The sequence below is a fragment of the Macrobrachium rosenbergii genome, chromosome 27, assembly GCF_040412425.1.
Source record: "Macrobrachium rosenbergii isolate ZJJX-2024 chromosome 27, ASM4041242v1, whole genome shotgun sequence".
NCBI lineage: Eukaryota > Metazoa > Arthropoda > Malacostraca > Decapoda > Palaemonidae > Macrobrachium > Macrobrachium rosenbergii.
In genome coordinates, this window is record NC_089767.1 from 32,254,896 (window position 1) to 32,278,508 (window position 23,613).

At 35.3% G+C, this 23,613-nt stretch overlaps 2 protein-coding genes across 6 annotated transcripts in view; one reads left to right on the top strand and one right to left on the bottom strand.

Annotated features, from left to right (window-relative positions):
- Positions 1-1,144: 1,144 nt before the first annotated feature.
- Positions 1,145-13,217, bottom strand: LOC136853572 (superoxide dismutase [Mn], mitochondrial-like). 4 transcript variants are annotated; one of them, XM_067129307.1, is made up of 8 exons: positions 10,783-13,116; positions 9,615-10,737; positions 8,121-8,236; positions 7,051-7,198; positions 6,318-6,463; positions 3,057-3,248; positions 2,607-2,733; positions 1,145-1,617 (listed from the first exon to the last, which is right to left on the bottom strand). In XM_067129307.1, the coding sequence occupies exons 2-8, from the start codon at positions 9,712-9,714 to the stop codon at positions 1,460-1,462; spliced, it is 987 nt and encodes a 328-aa protein (XP_066985408.1). In that variant the 5' UTR covers positions 9,715-10,737; positions 10,783-13,116; the 3' UTR covers positions 1,145-1,459. The 4 variants fall into 4 exon arrangements, with proteins under 4 accessions (XP_066985408.1, XP_066985407.1, XP_066985409.1 ...); XM_067129306.1 differs by having other exon boundaries at positions 9,615-9,748; positions 12,512-12,531; XM_067129308.1 differs by lacking the exon at positions 9,615-10,737 and having other exon boundaries at positions 13,096-13,217.
- LOC136853571 (beta-hexosaminidase subunit alpha-like) overlaps positions 13,144-23,613 on the top strand; it is a 29,948-nt gene continuing 19,478 nt past the window's right edge. Inside the window, exon 1 of one of the 2 annotated variants that reach the window (XM_067129305.1) lies at positions 13,144-13,162. In XM_067129305.1, coding sequence (XP_066985406.1) covers positions 13,159-13,162 — 4 coding nt within the window. In that variant the 5' untranslated portion in view covers positions 13,144-13,158. Of the gene's footprint in view, positions 13,163-20,596; positions 20,799-23,613 lie in introns of those variants that run through there. The other variant, XM_067129304.1, reaches the window with a different exon arrangement.

The following is a 23,613-nucleotide window of genomic DNA, read 5'->3' on the forward strand; positions in this document are numbered from 1 at the left end:
TTTAACTGATGCTAGCCAGTCTGATATGGGGGCTTTCGTAGTAGTTGGGGGGATTGTACAGTACAACCCAATTTAGCAGCTTTCTCATTACCCTCAATGCCTGTGGAACTCCTTCATATACATTTCAGCATGCACTAACCAAGATGAATAACTTATGTCACATTACATTCCTATAGCAAAACCTTACTACAGATCTGGCTGAATTTGAAAACATTCAAGGCACTGGCTCGAATCACTTTAAATTGGTTACCGTAATTTTGTGGACTTTTAGTTGACCAATCCACTTACCATATTATTATGCAAAGCTCTATGTGGTACCATAGGCTTTTTGGATGTCAAAATACTGCAACAGTAACAGGATTCTGTTCAAACCAGTTTTGAATACAGTCCATACTACTGACAGTCTGGGTTTAAGTGTAGATCTATTTGTCAAAATCTACAAATTATAATATGCACCTTGAACAGTTTCAAACTATGTCTGATTTTTGCATTCATGCGCTAGAAAGAATTCACCAAGGTTTTGTGCTAGATAATCAAAATGTCACCTAGAGCGAAAGTTTGATACTACCTATGGATTGCGAATGCTTGTCCATCACTAGATTGAGACATGTCTTGGTGATAATTTTTTATCCATCTTTGTTTCTTTATACTTAGGAGCGTCACATTTGATTTTTACATTAACATTTCCATGAAATTAATTTTCACAACTTTTCTTAATTCTGTTGATAACCAGCTGTACATTAATTTCAATGTTTTGATAGGAAAAATTTAATTTTGTCATCTTCAAGAGGGTTAATTTTTTCAAACAAGTTAATGGCTGGCTGATTGTATGTTTTTGACAATTCAGTTCTAGTAATAAGTTAGACCACGAAAGAGGGACACACATTGTAGAACCAGTAATAAAAATTTGATAAAATTACTGGTTTTCAGTCTTAGGACAAAACATACTTTTCCCAATCTGCTTTTCTGTAACATAGTACATTATGGTAATGTCTGATTGGGTTTAAACAAGATTACTTTTGAAATATGATCTCTAGAAAACGAATTGTCCAAGCCAGGCTACTGACCTAAGTTTTCTAAAATTATCCCTACATCCAATCATATACTGTTCCCTAAAATGTAGGATAATAACACAAAAGCTAGATACATTTACTTATGTGATTCAACTTTGGTTTAATTCTCAAGAACCATATTCCATGAAAGGTGAACTTTCAAAGACTGATACAGACAAAGAAAAATAACATGACCACTGGTACAAAACAATAAGTATTACAATATATATCCTCTAAAACTGAAAAAAAGAAAAAAAAAAAAAAACAACTTTTTATCAGGTATAGCACAAATGAGTACCTTTTATATTCAGGTTGGAATATTCCAATATCACTAGGTCGCCAATGGTAACGACTTACAGGTGAGAAAGGCCCTTGTTAGTTACAAGGTGTTGTTCAGTACAGGGGAGTCAATGTCCAGCAGCCTTGCGGGCGTTTTCGTACCGCTCGTTTACATTAGACCAGTCGATCACATTAAAGAAAGCTTTGACATAGTCAGCCCTAAGGTTCTTGTACTGCAGATAGTAGGCATGTTCCCATACGTCCAGTCCGAGTAGTGGTACCAATCCTAAAATGAAAATGAAAGTTACTTTGTAAATAAACAAATATATAATACAGTACAGTAACTGTACTATGAGTTTGTATAAAGCTGTGCCATTTAACGTCTGGGATAAAGGATGTTGGGCTGACATCATGTAAAGCACAAAACCTACTCATTCAATTGCTGAATTAATACCCTATCTCTTCACAAAATTCCAATTTAAAAAAAATGACAAATAATTTAAAAATTTATCCTGTAGTGGGTGTCATGGCTACACAGCCTACATGTAGCCTGAACTTAACTACCAACAGCAGCTTCATAAACATTTGTGTAACTTTGTTCTGCATGTTTAGATGCCATACACTAAAACCAGAGCATAAAATTAAGACGGTATACTGTAAAACAAGTCATGTAATTCATCATAACAAATGTAGTACACCATATATGTTATACAAGTATGCTTAACTTGATTTTGAGCAGCCCAGGTCTACAACTTTTGTCATTGGTGACATTCATCACCTGTTAGAAATAAAGTCCATACATGGGTTGTTTCAACATATGCCTGTATTTTTATTTCTGACATTAAGCATGTTTTTTGTATAGTATCTCACATAATTTCAAATATGCAACATGCATCATGAATGCACATGACAACACTATGCCTGCTTACATATCACGTTTAATTTTGCAAATCCAAGTCCTACATTTTTAAAAGGATGTAAAATATATATGACAAAATGAATATAGCAAAAATACCTTACTATACAGTATTACAATATACTTCAGTAATGTAGACAATCATCCTGGAAAGGGTGTGTACTGTACTTACAGCACACATTGAAGAAATCATTAGAATACCTTCAGTTTACAGTTATCAACTTTTATAAGTTTCAGTATATATTAAGTTTAATACTATACCTCTATATACAGTGCTTCATATTATCTAACAAAGTTCTCATAATGCATTTCTGTTGCTATACAGCCAAAGCAATCGCAATCTGGTTACTTTAACTCACCATGTGTAAGCTGAAGAGGATCCTGGTTTTGGCACGTGGCAACGGCAACTTTGTCGTTCTTAGGACAGTAGCCAAGCCAGCCCCAACCTGACCCTTTCACGCCCACGCTAGCAGCAGAAAACTTATCCTGAAAATAGTCACTTGGATGAAACCCATGGGATGCAAAAAGGTTGATAAATATCAAATTGCCAGTATATAATTTAACAACTGTCAAGTTGTGGAATTGGAATATATTCAGGCCACAGACCTATGAGGTCTTTCAGCACTAAAAGGAAGGAGGTATTAAAGGTGTAACAGGAAAGTACGTTGGAAGAATGAGAACATGAACAGTGGTACAGTAAAAGCAATGAAAGGGGTTGCAGCTAGGGGTTGAAGGGACGTTGCAAAGAACCTTGAGTAATGCCTACAGTGCACTGATGGCACTAACCCCTATGGGGATAAAAGTTTTACCTTAAATGCCTGGAATGAACCAAATTCAGCATTAATGGCATCAGCAACTGAACCACTTGGTTCTCCACCTCCATTTGGGCTCATGTTGGTCCAGAAGATGGTGTGGTTCAGGTGACCACCTCCGTTGAACTTGATGGCAGGTAACAACGCATTCATGGCATTTACATCATTGTTTTGTTCGGCCTCTATCAACTGAAAAAGAAATAATAATAATGACAGTATGAAATATTTATCTTCACTTTACTTGTAACAGCCCAAGATTTTGTGTTTTGTTTTACAATCTCCCATAAAGTACAGGGTTCTGGACATGATTTTCTCAAATATAATATACTGTATATATAGTATATATATATAATTTTACATAATGTACAAGTTTTTGAATATGATGATCTTAAAAATAATATAATGTACATCACGACTGTGGTTACATGGCCTATGCTTGTCATCAACCTTAACATTTGCAAAATAGTATGAATAGAGACAGACACCTATGAAAACAATGGGGGTATGATTATATGCACTTAATTCCCCACTGCCTACAGCATTCCATCATAGTCCTTGCTCTTTTCTGTATGAAAACAGCTGAAAAAATTTTGACAATGTGGGGATCCTAAGCTCAGGTTCACATGTGTCACCAACGATCACGTGTCACCAAGTCTTCAAATCTTCATCTGCTCTGACCTTAATACTGTAATGAACTGGTAAAAAATTCCTCTCTATCTTCTAATAAATATAATTTTGGTTTTATAAATTACCGAATGAATCAATCATGGAATTTAGGCTGTAAAGCAAAGCTCTAAGGAACTTTCAGCTCTCCAAGGCTTACGAATGAGATAAGGGGTTGAAGTGGTTAGATAGTAAAATAAAGATAAACAAAATGAGATGAAGTACAAGAACCTAAAGGTGAAAATGATAGAAAACCTCAGTTAGACTAAGAGGTAGTTAGAGAGGTTGGACATTAAGATGGAAGAGAGGAAGCAAGAATGGATGTCAAGTAAAAGACTAAAAAGTGCAGCTAAGGGTTAAAGGGAGCCTGCAAATATCCATTACTAATGCCTCTAGTGCACCATGTGAAGTGCACTGATAGCACTAGCTGTCCTTAGGGGTTTTATTAATAATTTTTCTTGCTCTTTAATATATTTTTTCAAGTACCTACTAAAGTCACAACTTCAGTAAGCAGTAACTTTGTTCTCTCATCATTAATAGTACCATCCTTACTACTATCTCCCAAGTATCCTACAGTTTTCTCTAGACATCCAAAATCTCGAGCGTAAGGTAAACTGCACACACCATGAATAACTTCTTTCAGTAAAACTGCCAATTCATCGTCTTTGCAATATATACTTTAATCCTTTACATATTCCCACAGGCAGAACTTTAGATGTGATGAAATTTACATTCCTTTCAGTCAGTTAAAGCAATGACAAGCTTTTTAATGTTGCTGGTTTCCAATTCATGGCTTTTGAAGAGGAGTCTGTATTAAAAATATGAGATGGAGAGCATCAGGTTACGATGGATTCCTTTCAGAGATGATGTCAGCTAAACTTAAATATACCTTGCATGGTAACAAGACTTCTGTGGAATACGAAAATGCATAAAACCTGATGATTGGGAATTTAGAGTCAAAGCAAATTGGGAATTTAGAGTCAAAACAAAGATACCAAATTAAAAGTGACCTGAAAGTGTATTAAAACTGCTTATTGTAAATAACTTCCCACATGCATACTAGGAAAATGAACATAATTTTTACTATTTCTCTTATGGCCTGAAAATCAGCATGGCAATTTAACAGTGTTACCTATTGGGATAAATTAATTACGGGCAGACATGTTTTCTACTGTGGAAAATGCGCGCTGCACAACACCAGAATGTAGAGAAGGCCCTTTTCCAGTGGTTTAAGACTGTCCGTGACCAGAACATTCTCTACTGTGGTTTACTCTATATATTAGTCAATCACAAACTCACAAAGCACGATTATATCAAATAACACCAAGTTCCACCTTTCTGTAAACGGTAACCAAAGAGTAAGAAAACAGGTTTCTGTAAACAGTAACTGAAAACTATGAAACAAGGTTTCTGTAAACAGTCAGGGTTATGAAACCGGGTTTCTGTAAACAGTAAAGACTATGAAACAAGGTTTCTGTAAACAGTAACGACTATAAATCCAGGTTTCGTAAACAGTCAAGACTATGAAACAAGGTTTCTGTAAACAGTCAACACTATGAAACCAGGTTTCTGTAAACAGTCAACACTATGAAACCAGGTTTCTGTAAACAGTCAACACTAAGAAACCAGGTTTCTGTAAACAGTCAACACTATGAAACCAGGTTTCTGTAAACAGTCAACACTATGAAACCAGGTTTCTGTAAACAGTCAACACTATGAAACCAGGTTTCTGTAAACAGTCAACATTATGAAACCAGGTTTCGGTAAACAGTCATGACTATGAAACCAGGTTTCTGTAAAGTCAAGAATATGAAACCAGGTTTTGGTAAACAGTCAAGACTATGAAACCAGGTTTTGGTAAACAGTCAACACTATGAAACCAGGTTTCTGCAAACAGTCAACACTATGAAACCAGGTTTCTGTAAACAGTCAAGACTGAAACCAGGTTCCTGTAAACAGTAAACTATGAAACCAGGTTCCTGTAAACAGTAAACTATGAAACCAGGTTTCTGTAAACAGTAAAAACTATGAAACCAGGTTTCTATAAACAGTAAAGACTATGAAACTAGAATCTGTAAACAGTAACTAAAGACTATGAAACCAGGTTTCTGTAAAAAGTACCTTAAGAATATGAAACCACCTTTCTGTAAACAGTAAAGACTGTGAAACCAAGTTTCTGTAAAAAGTAACTAAAGACTATGAATCCAGGTTTCTGTAAACAGTAATTATATGAAACCAGGTTTCTGTAAACAGTAATTATATGAAACCCGGTTTCTATAAACAGTAACTATAGACTATGAAACCATGTTTCTGTAAATAGTACTAAAGACTATGAAACCAGGTGTCTGTAAAGTCACTAAAAGCTAAGAAACTAAGTTTCTGTAAACAGTAAAGACTATGAAACCATCCTTCTGTAAACAGGAACTAAGAATATGAAACAAGGTTTCAACTAGAACAAACTGATATTAAAACTCATTTGTAGTAACATTATATATAAAAACAGAAGAAGAGAGAGAGAGAGAGAGAGAGAGAGAGAGAGAGAGAGAGAGAGAGAGAGAGAGAGAGAGAGAGAGAGAGAGAAATGCATAAACCCACCTTATCTGTTGCTGCTTTAAGGTTGTTGATATATGCTTGGTGATGCTTGGTGTGATGGATTTCCATGATGGTACCAGAAATGTGAGGCTCCAATGCATTGTAGTCGTACTTCAGGGGAGGAAGAACATGAGCACCACGGGCCTCGCCTAAGCAACCGAAAATAAACTCTTAGTTTCAAACCATTTTTTTTTTTTTTTGCATTGCTGAATTAAGAATGAGATTCTGAAATGTTGTATTCTACAAAACTTAGGATTAAGTGACCAATTTGGAAGTTTATATGTTTCTGTCCTAACACTCATTCAAGTAAACTGCACAAATGTTAAAATATCTGAGAGAGAGAGAGAGAGAGAGAGAGAGAGAGAGAGAGAGAGAGAGAGAGAGAGAGAGAGAGAGAGAGAGAGAGAGAGAGAGAGAGAGAGAGACTACAGCTGCTGCAGTACAGTACTGGCACTAAACTGCAATGTTTTTCTCAACATTGGAACAAAGAATCCAATTACATGCAATACTTCTGTCCAACTTTCAATAAAAATACTGAACACTGACACACCCATAAGTTTCACATAAGCTAATGAGGCCTTTACTTTAGTTTATCTTAATCTTCTACCTAAAAATGATTAAAAAACTTTATTCCAAAACTTTATAGTCACTGGAATGCCACTATCATAACCTACCAATACAATATTGATACTTCCCATCCCCAGATATATTGCAATAAAAAGTAATCCACACTCACTCAATTCAGCATTGATATAGGAGTAAATGTCAGCAATCTGGGGGCTGACAAGTCCTACTTGGGCTTCAGCGGCTCGCTGAACGGTGATGCTGGCAACGTAAGCGGCCATCTCGCCGATGACACGGGCCTCATCAGCTGCATTTGCAAGCTGAAATTTTTATTATTATTACTGTTCAGAAGATTAACCACTGACTTTAAATTCAAGCTCCCAAAGAATAATATGGAGTTCACTTGAAAGAAGGCAACGAGAAATACAGAAAGAGGAGATTAGTTATTACAAATACAAATTAACAAACTGATAAATAAAAATGTAAGTAAAATAAAATCAAAATATAAATATAAATTGAATTGTATTAGGGTACTAATGCATTGCATGTTCGCTTTAACTTCTCAAGTTCCTACTGCATGACATCCTCTGGGAGGCTGTTCCACAGTCCAACAGTCCAATTTGATCAAAGCAGCTGTTTCAATTTCTACTATTCATACACCTGTATCATTTTACGCACACTGAAGGAAAATTGAGCAAATGATGGCACATACAAAAACATTTAATGGGGATCTGAACTTTTTAAAGTAACTACTGTACCACTGTTTCTTCAACTTTTTTTTTTTAATTTTATTCATACAAACCCTTCAATATGTTAGACCAGATCCGTGGTCTCTGAATATCCTCTGACATTGGAAACTTTTAATCCAAAGAAAAATTTTAACAGTGGCAAATTCGATGCACATGCGACTGGAGCCTTCAGACAACATTCATCGGTGTCATTTGGTGAGAAAAAAATAATAATAAACCCTGACCTTATGTTAAGGGAACTGTAATGAAAAATGCTTCTTCTCTAACAATTATTTTTGGTCTTGTGATGAGCAACTTGAAAAAAGTTCAAGCTCTGATCTGGAGATAGAAAATATTAAGTGTCCTTTGTATATAAGTTTCTAGCATCTTGGAAAACTCAGAAGACCACAAATGTGGGCTATAAGAGTGATCAAGTTGGATGAAATTATTAAAATCTCTGCAACTGTAAATAACCCACCAAATTTACAAATAAAGTATTTAATTACTGTCATACCTGATTCTTTTTAATCTGATCTACTTCAATGCCAGACAGTTCGGCCAATTTCTGCTCCAAGGCACTGATGTATGCATCCTTGTCAGCCATGCTTGTTCGTGGTCTTTCTGACAGAACTGGAAGAAAAAATAAATTTTCAATATGATAAAAATCTACAGCATTAAACAGAAGTTCATATTACATGGCTGTCTTAAGCTAAATCCCAAAATTCTACATACAACACATAGCTCCCCCCCCCTCCCCATTACTGTAGAATGAATGACAATCCATCTATCATTATATGGTAGCTAGTAGCTTAAAAATGTGCACATTACAGTACATGAACTATAATTAAGAACAATGTGATAAGGTGTAAAATAACTAAAATCACTCTCACCTCTCAATATATAGTGCAAGCATAGAGAGAAAATTTCATACTTCCTAAACAATTCTCACCCTGAATGTGGAAGTGTGTCATTTCTATTCATACATCAAAAGAAGTGTGTTACCTTATGAAAGCCTACCTACCTACCAATCAACATGCATCAAAAGGTGGTACAATTTTCACATTCACTTTCCTAAACTTGATACTTTGCACTTGAATAAATGGCATCTGACTATACAGCAAAATAAAACTGTAGTTTAAAATGTTAATCATGGATTTGTACTGAGTACATGCCAACTTGTGTTGGGTAAGGTACACAGTCCTATGTAGGACAAGGCAAGCTAATCCAACAGCAGCAACTAATGGGGCGAACAAGAATTTACAAAGGTACGAGTGGAAACCTCTCCAAGGTTGAAGGCAAAGATGGCTTGGGCCCTCTATGGTAGAAACCGACATGGAATGTGGTTTCATCCTGAATAGCCTGAAGGACAAACTTTCTCAGATGAGAGATCGAAGACCAGTCCCCAACTACCGTCCGCCAGAAAAAACTGACAGTAGATGCCTAGAGAGCAGTATCACTGTGATTTTGCTGTTTTACATTTTCAAAGAGATACACAATAAAGTACTGTACAATCATTTGGCTTTAAAATAACACCAAAGCCAGCATGCCGTCACTAAAAACAAGTTTCCATCATGTGATAACAGAAAATCATCTCTACACTAAAACATTATGCCAGAATGCAGCATTTCTACAACAAACGAGTTCTGGATGCTCCTAAATTCTGAAGAGGTTAATAAAAATAAAATAAAATAAAAATAAAAATCTCACAAGTTTACTATAATACATTCATCCAATCAATATTACAACTAGCCTACTGGTGCTTCTTCAGGGGCCTTGTGTGATTCCAAAAGTTTTTATTTTTTATTTATGCAACCCAAAGGGATAGTGCTATGAAGTTCTACCAACTTACTTCCCTTCTAGAATTTTCAATACCTCATTTAAATAAAGAAAAACATCCATATCAATAATATTTTATATATTAAAACTTGACTTCCTGATCCAGTTAAACTACAGAACTACAAAAATGTGCTTGTGGTGAATTTTGTTCGCCAAATGGAATGACCCTTACCTTCTTCGTGCAACTCCTTTAACGACCAACACCCACAAAGCTCACACTGTACCAAATCTACTTTTGCCCTTTTTCTTGTAAGGACCACTTTTGATGTCATAAGGCTTTGCACGAGTCCCAAGAGAATACAATTGCTGTATATGTAAAATAGGAATATGTAAGAACTAATAAATTAGAATTGCTTTTCTGTATATACACTTACATACAGGAAAGAAAAGGCATAAATGATCATTTATGAGAATTGGGTTCTCAGTGTTAATGAAATTATTGGACAGAAAATGAAGCACATTAAGGCTTTGCTGATATAACAATCTTGCCATGCCCTTAAAAAGTTTAAGAAGGATAATTAATAGAGAAATCACTACTAAAATCTGCACTGTACACGAGTACTAGAGCAAACTAATAATTTCAAGGGAAACTGTTTCCCATCCATTTGGTTATTGATCCAACTAACGACACTATATTTATTAACATTCACCAAGACTCTTGCCATTTTAATTTAATACCTGTGTATGATTTTTGCTTTATTCAAAATCATTACTGTCACACACAAACAACATAACTTTCAGCAACAGGGTATGTCTAAAACTACCCATTCAGGAGATATTTCAAGTACAATAACCATGTTTTAATTATTGCCTTCAAAGACTGACTATGGCCTATTTAGGCTATCAAAACTGAGCCTGTAGGTTAGGCTATCGATTGGCATAACTAACTTTGGCTAACTTAAGGCTTTAGCCTACGGAAAGGGTTGTACCATAAGATACAAAATAGCAGGTTGTGTATCTAGTAGATTTTGAGAAAAAACTAATACAAATGCCAATCAAATTTGCTATTTGCTTATTTTATGCTGTTTCTGTCTTCAGGAAGTCATCCACACCACACTTTGAGTTGCTAGCAACTTGAGCACTCTTACAGAGACATTATTTCTATAACCCGTTGATCAGCATTGGATTTTGGGTTTTCACAAGCCCATCTCGCCTCCTTGGTCTCTTATTGGATGCAGTTGTGATGCAATGTCGGTAAGTTTCTCTTGGAAAGTTTGCACGTGAAATCTGTAATTTTAATAATACTGTCGGGAGCGTGAAATGTCCCATTGGAAATCATGCATTCAGACAAAAACCTTTACACACATTATGAAAAGGAAATCATGCATTCAGACAAAAACCTTTACACACATTATGAAAAGTTAGGTGCACACTCTGGAAACTTATCAGGCACATTATTATAATAAATATTAAATAGGATAAACCAAAATTTTCATGACAACCTGGAGCCAATCTCTTGGGATGTGTTTCCTCTGAAAACTACTCCATGGGCTATTTGCCACACCTGAAGGCTCCTATTACAGTCTGGCTCCTGCCAATCGCCAACCGGAATATTTAACACCTTTGGCTTATGTTTTTGTTTATGTTCATGTCTTTTGTTTGTATTTATGGCATTATGACATTGCCGCCTTATGTTCATGTTTTTAGTTCATCCCAAAGGGAACGGTACTGAACGCAGTGGCCTATTTTGCAAGTACTGTAAACTGGTAGTTGACAAACCAGAGGGGTGCAGTAGTAGCAGTCTGCAGTTTTACTGGCAACTTGAAATTTGAAATATTGATTTTCTGTTGGTGAAAAATGTAAAGGAGAAAGTCGCATTAATATGTTATTTTGTAATATTTTCCTGCTAAACAATGTAGAAAATGGTGTATATAATGCAATACAGGTGAGATACTATGAGAAATTTACCTAGATAAAGTTGATGCAGCCTATGTTGTCTATTTTCACTTCCATCCCTGAGGGGCTGGTACTAAACAAGGCATCCCACAGAGCACCGGTCATGTTTAATACCAACCACAACTTGAGATTAACATAAAAACACAAGCAAACCACAGCAGATTTTGTATTACCTCAGTAATTTTCTCAAATTATCTCGCCTGTACCGCACTATATACACCCTTTTCTATATTGTTTAGTTACAAAAATTTGTTAATAGATAGGCTACGCTAAAGGATAACTTCGCGGGGCCTTCTTTACATTTACCCTGATAGTTTTTGATGAGATTTTCACAAATCTGACAATTATTCCCATCAAAAATGTTTGGTTTAACCTTTAGCATCAAAATAAATGTTTAGCGATACAAGGGGTCTAGTGTGTGTGGCCTGCATAACCTATAGGTTAGTCTCCCAGACGAACACCTCTTCCCGTGAGCCCTAGGCTACGGTATAATTGGTACACATTAAATACAAAAATGTTAAATAAGCCTATATCCACTCAATTCTTGCAAATACAAACAAAATCAATCTTAATTGGGCCTAAAGGGTAGCTTAGTCGACTGTAGCTCATGTAGCCTACGAAAAATCCATGGTAACCTTAAACCTAACCTACAGATAGGCCTCCTCAACATAGGCCTAACAAACACCACCAATTTTAAATTAAAGATAATTTAGCCTACAGGGAAATAGCCTAGGCCTACCTGTAGATGCTCTTTTGTTTTTTTTTTATAAATATTGGCCACTTGGCAACCATATATTTATAAATTTGCAACTTGTCAACCAATACATATATAAATGTTGGAGAAATATAAAAAATAAACATGTTTCATATGGGATAAATAATAGTCAGAATTATACCAAAATCAGGCCTAGTGTCAGTTGACATCGTAGCATTGAAGCCCTAGGCCTAACTGACTGCTCCATAGACCGAAAAAAACTTAAAATAGTCAATATAACGAATAAATGCGCGAATTTAGAAAGAAATAGTGAATTGTTACGATAAATGGCAAGACGACTGGGCAAAGTCGCTAGGCCTAAGTTACGATGAGTTTCAAGGTGACATCCTCCTCAATCTATTTGCCTAACTGACAGCTCTATGGAATATAACGAGTAAATCAGCGAATTAAAAGGAAACCTCATCGAATTATTATAAAAGCAAAGCAAGGCGACTCAAAGTTGCCAAGTCACGCGGAGTCCCAAGGTTGAGTAATCCTCGGCTCCCGTCCGGTCTGATAGCCCGTTAGACCCATAATAGGCAATATAACGTTGAATTTGCGAGATAAAAACAAAAACACGGCTTCTATTTATAAAACCAAACCAAGAAGACTCAAATCGCCAAAGTCACGACGAGACTATCGAGGCTAAATCGCCCTCGGCTCTAGGCCTAACTAACAGCTCCATAAACCTATAATACTAAATATAATGTATACATCGGCGAATTGAGAATGAAAATAAGCGAATTACTATGAAAGTGAGGGAAGACGACTCAAAGTCGCCAAGTCACGATGAGACTCCCAAGGCTAAATCGTCCTCAGCGACTCGCCGATCTTTCGAACCAGAAAACACCGGTATCTTTCGGCGACATAATTCAGAGAATTATTGTTCTTGATTTCGTCGAATTCCGACGCAGATAGGACCACAGGGGGCTGGATTAATGACTAAAGAAGGAACCTAAGGGATTAAAAGCTCCAGAAGGAGACTTGTGGGCGATTTACTCACGGTGGAAGTCGGCGAGGGAATGTTCAGGATGGTGGTTATGAGAGAGGGAAGAAGATTGACGCAATGGGTAAGTGCGCATGCGCAGTACGGTGACAGTTTGTTTGTTTATTTTCTTTGATAATGTAATGTACATAATTTTTCTTTATTTATTTAAAAATTACAATTCTTTTAAACATATCTTTTTTATATTTGATAAAAAAAAGATAGAATCAACGTTGCAAAACCTTCAGAAAAGCTGTGATGCTGTTCATATTGTCAATAACATATTTCTTGTTATAAACTGAGAAATTACTTCCAAAGAACTTTATACATCTATTCATTTGAAATTATATTAATTTAAAATACGTTTTTTTATATTCAATTTAGAAATAAAGTTATTATGATAAAATCCACTTCAGAAATGCATACTCTGTTTTAAAGGACGTATTTTGGGAAATTATAAACAGAAATTATTCCCCGAGAATTATTTAAAATATTATTTATTTTCAACACCATTTTACGTTTAATTTAAAAATAAAGTTCTTGTGGTTAAACCTTCTTAAGAAATGCATCGTATTGCTATTCCTTGTTGTATTAAATAATCTTTTTCTTGGTGCTATGAAATGAGAAAATATTCCGCCAACAACTTCGTTGCTGAAGTTTTTAATGGACGAATTTAAATCAGTCGACCGGCCAAGGAAAATAAAGCAAATATCGTATATTTTACTTAAATGCGTCATTATATATATATATATATATATATATATATATATATATATATATATATATATATATATATATATATATATATATAAGTTAATATCCTTCGATTCCGTAAATAAATTCTTCAGTCTCAAAGTCCTGCTTGGAGGACAATGCTATAGGCCTGCTAATGTTACAGCTGCTAGCCTATAGTTTTGCATCAAAGTAAAGATAATGTATTATATAGTATAATAATTATAAAAGGACTAGTTAATTATGCTCAATTAGTGCTAATTTACATAAGCTATCTTTCCCGCGCAAAATTAGGCGCCAAACCTTCCATCTTTGGTTAAAAGATGCCAGCCTACAGCAAGAATGACATCATTCTGATAGACAGAACTTATAAGGACAATCTGCAGTGCTTGATGCTTATGAAATTACTTTTATAAGTTATTTATACTGAAAAACAAAAATGTAAACTTGTATAATAATTATGTCGTGTACTTGTGAGCAGTCTTCTGTATAGCATTGCGTGATGTCGCCCAGATAAAAATAACAATACGATGTTTTTGACAAGTCTCTGAGAGAGAGAGAGAGAGAGAGAGAGAGAGAGAGAGAGAGATGTCGTGCTGGGAACTGGTGGTTACAAGGTAAATATCCCTGTAAAAATATCTTTATTTTTTATCTGCTTTTGTAAACAGAAGTCACGACAAGTTCGTCTCAAGCATCTCGGTGGTACACTGCAACACAGGCATGAATCTATGTAAATGTATAGAGAGTAGTTTAAAAGCTTCTCGCTAGTACGCTATAACACAGACACGAAATCTGCAAGACAGACTTGCATCCCTGTATACTGCATAGAATGTACAGTTTAAAAGCTTCTCGCTGGTACACTAACACAACATGAATCTCTGTATATAGCATGTACAGTATATTTCCATAAACTTTCTATTGTTATTGAGATAACTCTGAAAGTAGAGCTTTAAAAAGATAAAAAAAAAAATAAAGAGTAAAATTTAGTTAGGTCTAGGTTTGCATGGTTAAGACTGAGTGTGGTCTAGGTTTGCATGGTCAAGACTGAGTGTGGTTTTACAAAAATGTTGTCACAGAGAGTTTGTGCGGACTTGGAATGAAAAAGATTGAGAGTTAGGATAATTTTTGGGTGTTCAGAATCTGTCTCTCGCTGCGATTGGAGGATATACAAAAAAAAAAAAAAAAAAAAAAAATATATATATATATATATATATATATATATATATATATATATATATATATATATATATATATGTGTATATATATATGTGTGTGTGTGTGTGTGTGTGTGTGTGTGTGTGTATAATGTGTATAAACACTGGCAAAACAAAAACAAAAGCAATCAAAAAAAATATCATTAGTGTTTCTGAAACAGGCACAATTTAAAAAAAATAACCTTTACTTTGTCCCGGTTATGTTATAACTGACTTATTTGCCAGTATCCCCACTAAGATACGAATCACAAGTTGAACTTAAGAAGCTGATATGCAACTTGAGGACAAGGTCATAAACAGAGGCCAGGGGTCAAACAGAGCTTTGCCACTGATAGGGGTAATGTTATAAAAATTGCTAAAATGTGGTGTTTCTCCAGTATTTCAGTGGCACTAATATTTAGAAATGTTTCCACAAGAACAAATACTTTGAATTCACTATAGATACAGTCACAACACTAAACTTTATATATAGTGTATAACATACACTGTATAATTAACTAAAATTTATATTCAAGGGGACTATCATAAATATTTCTAAGTGGTGGTATCTCTCCAGGATTGGAGTGGCACTAATGTTTAGAAGTAGAAGCTCAAGAACAAATATTTACCTTATATTCACTATAGATACAGTCACAGAACTAAATTTTATATACACTGCATAATAAATACTGTATAAATAAGTCACTAAAACTTATATAAACTGTATAATCAAATCACAAATTGTATAAGTTCCACATGAACATATACCTTGAATTCACTACAGATACAGTCACAACACTAAAATTTATACACACTGTACAATATATACTGTATGATTAAGTCATTAAATTAAATCACAAATGCTTTTACACAGTTAATACATTAACACAAAGATATTTACACGTTTACAGCACTTTTAAATCTCATAACACTAGGCCTAACCTAGGCAACCAGAAATGAAAGAAATACGGACAGGAATAATTACACCATATATAAGACGACCAGTAATTAATAAATCACAGTTTACTCCCATTCAACTCCAGAGAAAAAACTACGGCACTAATAAACTACTGTTATTAACTTGGCACTAATGAAAGCTCACGCAGGCAAACATGTCCAGCTCAAGCAGACTAGTCAAGTGCAAGCAAGAGGTCTTGACAAGTCACTGAACTGAACTGTTGTCAGGGAACAGCCATACAAGCCTTAAACCTAACTCTGACACGCAACACACAAACATACACTCTCTCTTTCTCCCGCTCTGTGCAAGCATATTGACAAGGAATACAATTTTCGTAAAGGTGGACTTGAGTACGAAAATATTGACGTTGCAACACAGTACAATATATAAAAGAGGGAACACTCTTTTGCAATAATTTCAACCAAAGCATAAATCACGAGAAGCGTAGCAGTTAGTAAGGAAGAAAGAGAGCAAGAAAGATTCAGAATCAATACTGTACTCCAAGCTAGCTGGCTAGTTCATTCAAGGCTGAAGCTATGTAAACACAAGGTCAGATTAAACGTAATTTGAACAAATAGTGTAAAGTGGTTCTTACGGATGCATTAGAGGGGAAATATATAGATCATTATAGATTATAGATTATTATAGATTCTCTGTTACTTAGAATTGGTGGACGTTAAGTCAACGAATATCAAAAAGAGCAAGATTGCTCAATATCAGCTAATCAAGAAGTACAATGCACCAAGGTCCTTTGATAATGCCATGATGGGATGATTTGATATGTACTCGGCGTTTTACGCATGCAAGTACGCACGCTTACACACATACAAACACACACACACACACATAAATAAATATATATATATATATATATATATATATATATATATATATATATATATATATATATATATATATATATATATAGTAGGTATACCACAGGGAAAATTGTAATACTGGGTCTAAATCCTGACCGGTTTCGCCTTGTATCCAAGACATCCTCAAGAGGAAAGACACATAGTAACAGAAATTTACAATATGTAAGCTAGATTGGAAATAAAAACGAACATGTAGCTTTCTTTATTTCTTCAAGTCTTCGTCTGAAAACCCTTACGGAGAGAGAGAGAGAGAGAGAGAGAGAGAGAGAGAGAGAGAGAGAGAGAGAGAGAGAGAGAGAGAGAGAGAGAAAAAGCTATATGAACACGTGATCATTATTATTGCTTCCTGCCTCCTTAGGAGTCCATCGCTTTTCTCACTATGTGCGCTGTTCTAATAGCACACTCTTCTGAGTGAGTCCTGGAGCTCTTCGGCACCTACTTTTTCCAGATTCCTTTTCAGGGATCTTGGGATCGTGCCCAGTGTTCCTATGATTATGGGTACAATTTCCACTGGCATATTCCATATCCTTCTTATTTCCATTTTCAGGTCTTGATACTTACCAATTTTTTCTCTTTCTTTCTCATCTACTCTGGTGTCCTATGGTACTGCGACATCAGTGAGTGATACTTTCTTGATTTTGTCAATCAGCGTCAAGTCTGGCCTACTGGCACGTATCACCCTAGCTGTTCTGATACCATAGTCCTAGAGGATCTTTGCCTGATCGTTTTCTATCACTCCCTCAGGTTGGTGTTCGTACCACTATATTACTGCAAGCTAGCTGATGTTTCTTCCACAGGCTCCAGTGGACCGGTTCTGCTACTGAATTATGCCTCTTTTCGTACCGGTTCTGTGCAAGCGCCGGACATTCGCTTGCTATGTGGTTTATGATCTCGTCTTTCATATTGCACTTCCTGCATATGGGTGAGATGTTATTTCCATCTATTGTTCTTTGGGCATATCTGGTTCTTATAGGGCCTGATCTTGTGCCGCTGTTAGCATTCCTTCCGTTTCCTTCTTGAGTTCTCCCCTCTGTAGACATTACCATGCTTCATCGCTGGCCAGTTCTGTAGTCTGTCTCTTGGACTGTCCGTGCATTGGTTTGCTGTGCCGTTCCTCAGTTCTGTTTTTCATTTTCCTGTCTCTGTATATTTCTGGTTCTTCGTCTACTTTTATCAGTCCTTCTTCCCTTGCACTCCTTAGCCACTCGTCTTCACTGGTTTTCAGGTACTGCCCCAGTGCTCTGCTCTCAAAGTTGACGCAGTCCTCTAAGCTTAGTAGACCTCTCTCTCCTTCCTTTCGTGTTATGTAGTCTGTCTGTATTTTCTCTTGGGTGTAGTGCTTTGTGTACTGTCATGTACTTTCTAGTTTTCTGGTCTATGCTGCGGAAGTCAGCCTTCGTCCACTCCGCTACCCCCGCGCTCTAACTGATTACTGGTACTGCCCGTGTGTTTATGGCTTTCATCATGTTTCCGGCGTTGAGTTTTGACTTAGAGTACCTCCTGTGTCTGCATATATTATTATTATTATTATTATTATTATTATTATTATTATTATTATTATTATTATTATTATTATTATCCAGGCGATGAACCCTATTCATAAACAATGTGGTATTCATTTGAAAGTATTACATTGCACGAATTGATTTTCTTGAAAAATCAGCTTTAAAAAGAAATCCACGTACAGATTACTTAATAGTTTGTCAGACTGATTTCAAATTTACATTCTTTTAAGCATAATTAACAAATATTCTACTGAGGTGTTCTTATAGAATGGTATACCCAGCTGACAGTTCTCGAAGTTATCAGATAAAATTACTATCTTATCAGATATCGGTGCTTTGATACCACATTACAATTCACGATTAGAATCACCGGTAATTATTATATTATTGAATTATTTATCAATTCTACACTGGTTTTTATATTTGCATCAGAAGTGGTATACAGTACAAGCCAATGGTGTTAAGAATGTCAATAAGGTATCTGGCTAAATTATTTTTACTTATATTTAGTAGTTCGTCAACTTTTTATTTGAAACTGATATTCAGAGCATCTATAATATTTATATTTAATTTCTTAATTGTATTTTCACTCAGAAGACTGTACATTTCATTTCAAACTACCAGTGTACTAAAACTTTTAGGATTTCGCCAAGTACATTTTTTATATAACCTCTAAACTTATGACGGGTTGCTTTCAATATTTTTCGGGAAATTTTGGAATGTCTGACTTTTTCACATTTACGTAAACAATCACTTTAATTATATTCACGTATTTATGACTGTTTGTACTGCAACCTTATCATATATACTACATTTATACACACGAACACACACACACACGCACGTGGTTGTCAATTTTTTCCAGGGCGAAGTGACTTCAGTGTTAAAAGGGCATTTGTAGCTCGATTTTCTACGTTAAAAAATAGCAAATAAATTGGATAGGATTATGTCATTGTATAGATTACACCTTTTATGAATGAGCTTTGTGAAAATGCTGGATTGGAATGGAATAGAATATATAAAATTTAGGCTCAAGGCGAAGCGCCGGTGGGACTTACGTTGAGGTCATTCAGCGCTGAAACGGAAATTGAGAATTAAAACGGTTTTTATTGAAAGTGTAACAGGAGGAAAACCTTTGCAGTTGCACTATGAAACAATTGTTAGGAGAGGGTTGAGGAAAGAAAGGTGGAAGAAAGAGAATATGAACGGAGGTACAGTGAAAGGAATGAAGGAGGTTGCAGCTAGGGGCCTAAGGAAGGTACGATGCCAAGGATGTTATTAAGTAATGCCTGCAGTGCACCGTGTGAGGTGCACTGACGACACTATTCCCGCCGCCCCCCCCAACCATGATGTGGGCTTGATATCTGTTGGTTTTCAAATGCTTGAAAACTATATTGTAACAATTTTTTGTTCATCTGTGTAAAAAAACTAATTTCCTTTTACTCTTAAATAATATTATTGGGAGAAAAAGTGTGTTAACATATTAAAATTAATAAAAATCTTCAATTAAAAAAGATTTAAATCAAATTAAAAAATTCACTTTATGAAATATTAAATTTTACTTTGAAAATTGAGGATAAATTTAAGTAAATTTATTCATATAATCACAACATCAGATTTAATACATAAATTTTATTCTTAAGAAATTTTTTTTTATTTACTGTATAAACTTTTTCTCAATATTCTACTTAAAATATAATACTGTAGTCACATTACAGTAAAATACTTTCAAGTTACTCAAAGCTTTCATATTACCTAAAGACATCGCCTTTCTCTCTCTCTCTGAGACTCTCATTCGAGACATTTTTTGAAACGTGAATGATTTAATTTTATTAAAAACATTCAGGGTTAAAATTTATGAAGACGATTTTCAGATATGAAAACGCAACTCACACCGAACCGCAAATACATCTATTTTTATTTTTGTAAAAACAGTTATTAAAAATTTAAGGTCAAGGATATGCATTATACCGCTAAGTTGTTTGCTCAGCTGGCCTCTTTTATAGCTAAATGGCTACGCAAATGTTAGCAACTATTAATCAACTATCGTATAAAAAAAAAAAGTACACTTACTTTAACAGAGAAGCCTTTAAACGCAAAAGCATTTAGGCTACCCATAATGACACCGAACAATTATTTTTATTTATTTTGCTTATGCGAATTGTTATATATATATATATACACACACAAACACCTCTAATCAATCACAAATCTGAAAAAACACGCGTGCTGTACAAAATAATATCCATGATTAGTAGACCACTAATCCTGATATCTAGTCCACCTGTAGGGACTCGACGAACACTCGCCTTTTCCCTATTTGGCAACTCTCTCCCTCTCTCTGGCTCGTAAAGTCATTTGGGATAAATACACCGGGGTATCAGAAACGCAAGTGAACCAGTGTGAACCATTTAGTGTAAAGACATTAGTGAGTGATAAACCACCATGCTCGTAAGTAAGTACATCCACAGCTTTCTCTTGTATGAGAGAATTCGAGCAGTGTTAGGCCATAGGACTAGAGTCTTCCGTTACTACCATCTTGCTTATGTCTAGGGAAGCTCTTGTTTATGTGTGACTGGCGTTTGTTTCAATGGACAAAGAAACGTGGGACTCGTATTTCAGAGAGTACTTTTATCTGTAAGTAATCGTGCAAGTAATATGAGGTAAACGGATGAAAAGGGCTAAGCCGGTTCGTCGTTTTAAAGCATAGTGTGTTCAGCAGTGTGATGTGTTTTCTGTATTGACCTCCGTAACCGATAGGGGTCGGAAACGATGGAGGCTCGTTCGTTTGGAAAATATACCAATATTTACGAAAATAATGTATATACAAAGACTTTATAAGCATAATATAAGTTAAATTTACTTTTAAAATAAAATATTACTACTATATATAATACGATAAGTTCATAATCTCAAATATTTATGTAAATACGACGCTTTTAAATATTTTTGGTTAAAACGGACGCCTCCAAAGACGCCGTAAGCGCGCTTATGTTTGTCAGGGCGCAAGTAATGCTGTTTGCACATAACGGTAAAATTTCTTTGTCAGTTTATTTGCCTTGTGACTCGTAAAATTGTACCAGAACGGTACAGTTTGAAGGCAGCGGTACCGTAGGTCCTACATTACGTAAAAAAAGTTCTTTTTCGGTGCATTTTATACGTAGTCGTACATTTTTGTTTTACTGTAAAAGGCAGCATTTTTCATTTTCATTATAATTAAGGCAAGTTCCAGGCTCAGAATTTTTTTTTTTTTTTTGTAAGTTTTCAGTAATAAAATTCTTCCTAGAATAAAAATTAGTCATTAAAAAGCATTTATCCTTGCGCTATTAAGTGATAAGACACTTTATTATATTGCTTATAAATCCCTTTGTAAGAACAATTTTTAGAGCTTAGATTTATCATTTCAGCCCAAGGACAAAGTTCATATTATCTAGTTCAAAGCGAATAATTCACTTTTAACTAACTTTCATAACTAAAATAAAAATGAAGGTTTTAAAAGTGAAGGTTTTCCTGAAATCTGTGAATATTTAATGTGTCCAATACATTAACAGTGAAAATCCAGGATCATTACTTCCTTAAAACCTAGCAAATACTTACCGAGGGTAAAAAATAAAGCAAACGATACAAGGAAAGCCGAATAGGGTTGAAAAATGAAGGTGTTCAGGAAATCTGAGGACATTTAAGACCTTCTCCCCTTGCAGGATTCCGAGTAAAATGATTCAAATGAAAAATATTGACAGAAATGAGCACAGTATTGCTTCATCTTCTTGTAAATTAACTGATATCTAGTTTGTTTTAATTCTCGGCAACCTCAGTCGATAAAGACACTCCGTACGACTTCGTGAGACTAATTTATGATGGTTTATTCCGCTAGCATTATCAAACCTGTTTTCGCTGGTATAGTCAGTCACTATGAATGTTTTTGATCGCCATAATGCAATCAGCGAGGAAAAGACGTTTTTGATTGAATTATGGGTATTACCGGACCTTACACGTACCCCAGTCATTTACATGATATTGCAGATGTTAAAATTGATTTTTTTAGTGTTTTACTTTTAAAGTATGGAAATACCTCCTTATCATATCTAGTCAAAATATCCTTAAAGACTGTATCTAAACGTAACTTTAACATCCACCGGCCCATCACTAGCCTGCAATGTCAGTCAAAACTTTGGACGTAAAAATATAACTATAAGTCGTGTAAATTACATACATTGAGGGAGGGCAAAGACACTAACGATTTAGTGCAATTTCTCTTTTGTATTGAGAGAGAGAGAGAGAGAGAGAGAGAGAGAGAGAGAGAGAGAGAGAGAGAGAGAGAGAGAGAGAGATATAACTCAGCTTTTCAACCTTCGTTTTATGTACAAACTTCGGCGCAATCGAGTTTTCTGCACAGCCGCTACAGCGTATAATCAAAGCTACCGAAAAAAGATCTTTCGATGGTCTCGGTATAATGCTGTATGAGCCGCGGCCCATGAAACTTTAACCAAGGCCTGGTGGTGGCCCATCCGAGGCTAGAGGGCTGCAATCTGATGTGTTTGATGATCGGGGGGTGGATGATCAACATACCAATTTGCAGCCCTCTAGCCTCAGTAGTTTTTAAGATCCGAGGGCGGGCAGAAAAAGTGCGGACAGAAAAAAGTGCGGACGGACAGACAAAGCCAGAACAATAGTTTTCTTTAACAGAAAACTGAAATAAACGCTACTTCATCCTACTGATTGTATTCACTAAAAAACTATAATTCCTAAGCTGTCAAGGAATTAGGACGAATTTCACGCAGGAGTTCCTTATTCATCCTGATTCAAATCACGTGGGCGAAGGGACTGAGCCTTGATAATATCCTTTTTTGGGAAGATTATAATCCATATGGGGTCATTTCGGGTTTGACCCAAGGGCTGGTCTGGAGAGAGCACCTATAATAGCTGAAATAAGGTCAGATTTAATCTGATAATACGCCATATGTTCAAGTGTGATATATACACAGGAACACCTACATACGTACACACATACATACATACATACTCTCTAACGAAGACTGCTGATAAACATTCATAATACACCTTACGTGTCTCATTACTGAAGTCTGTCGTTATGTTATGACTGAATAATTAATTAACAATTTGTACAGACACCATGGGTCATTCACTGTGTAGACGCATACACGTATAGAAGCATTACACACATGTATGTATGTATGTATGTATGTATGTATGTATATGTATATATATATATATATATATATATATATATATATATATATATATATATA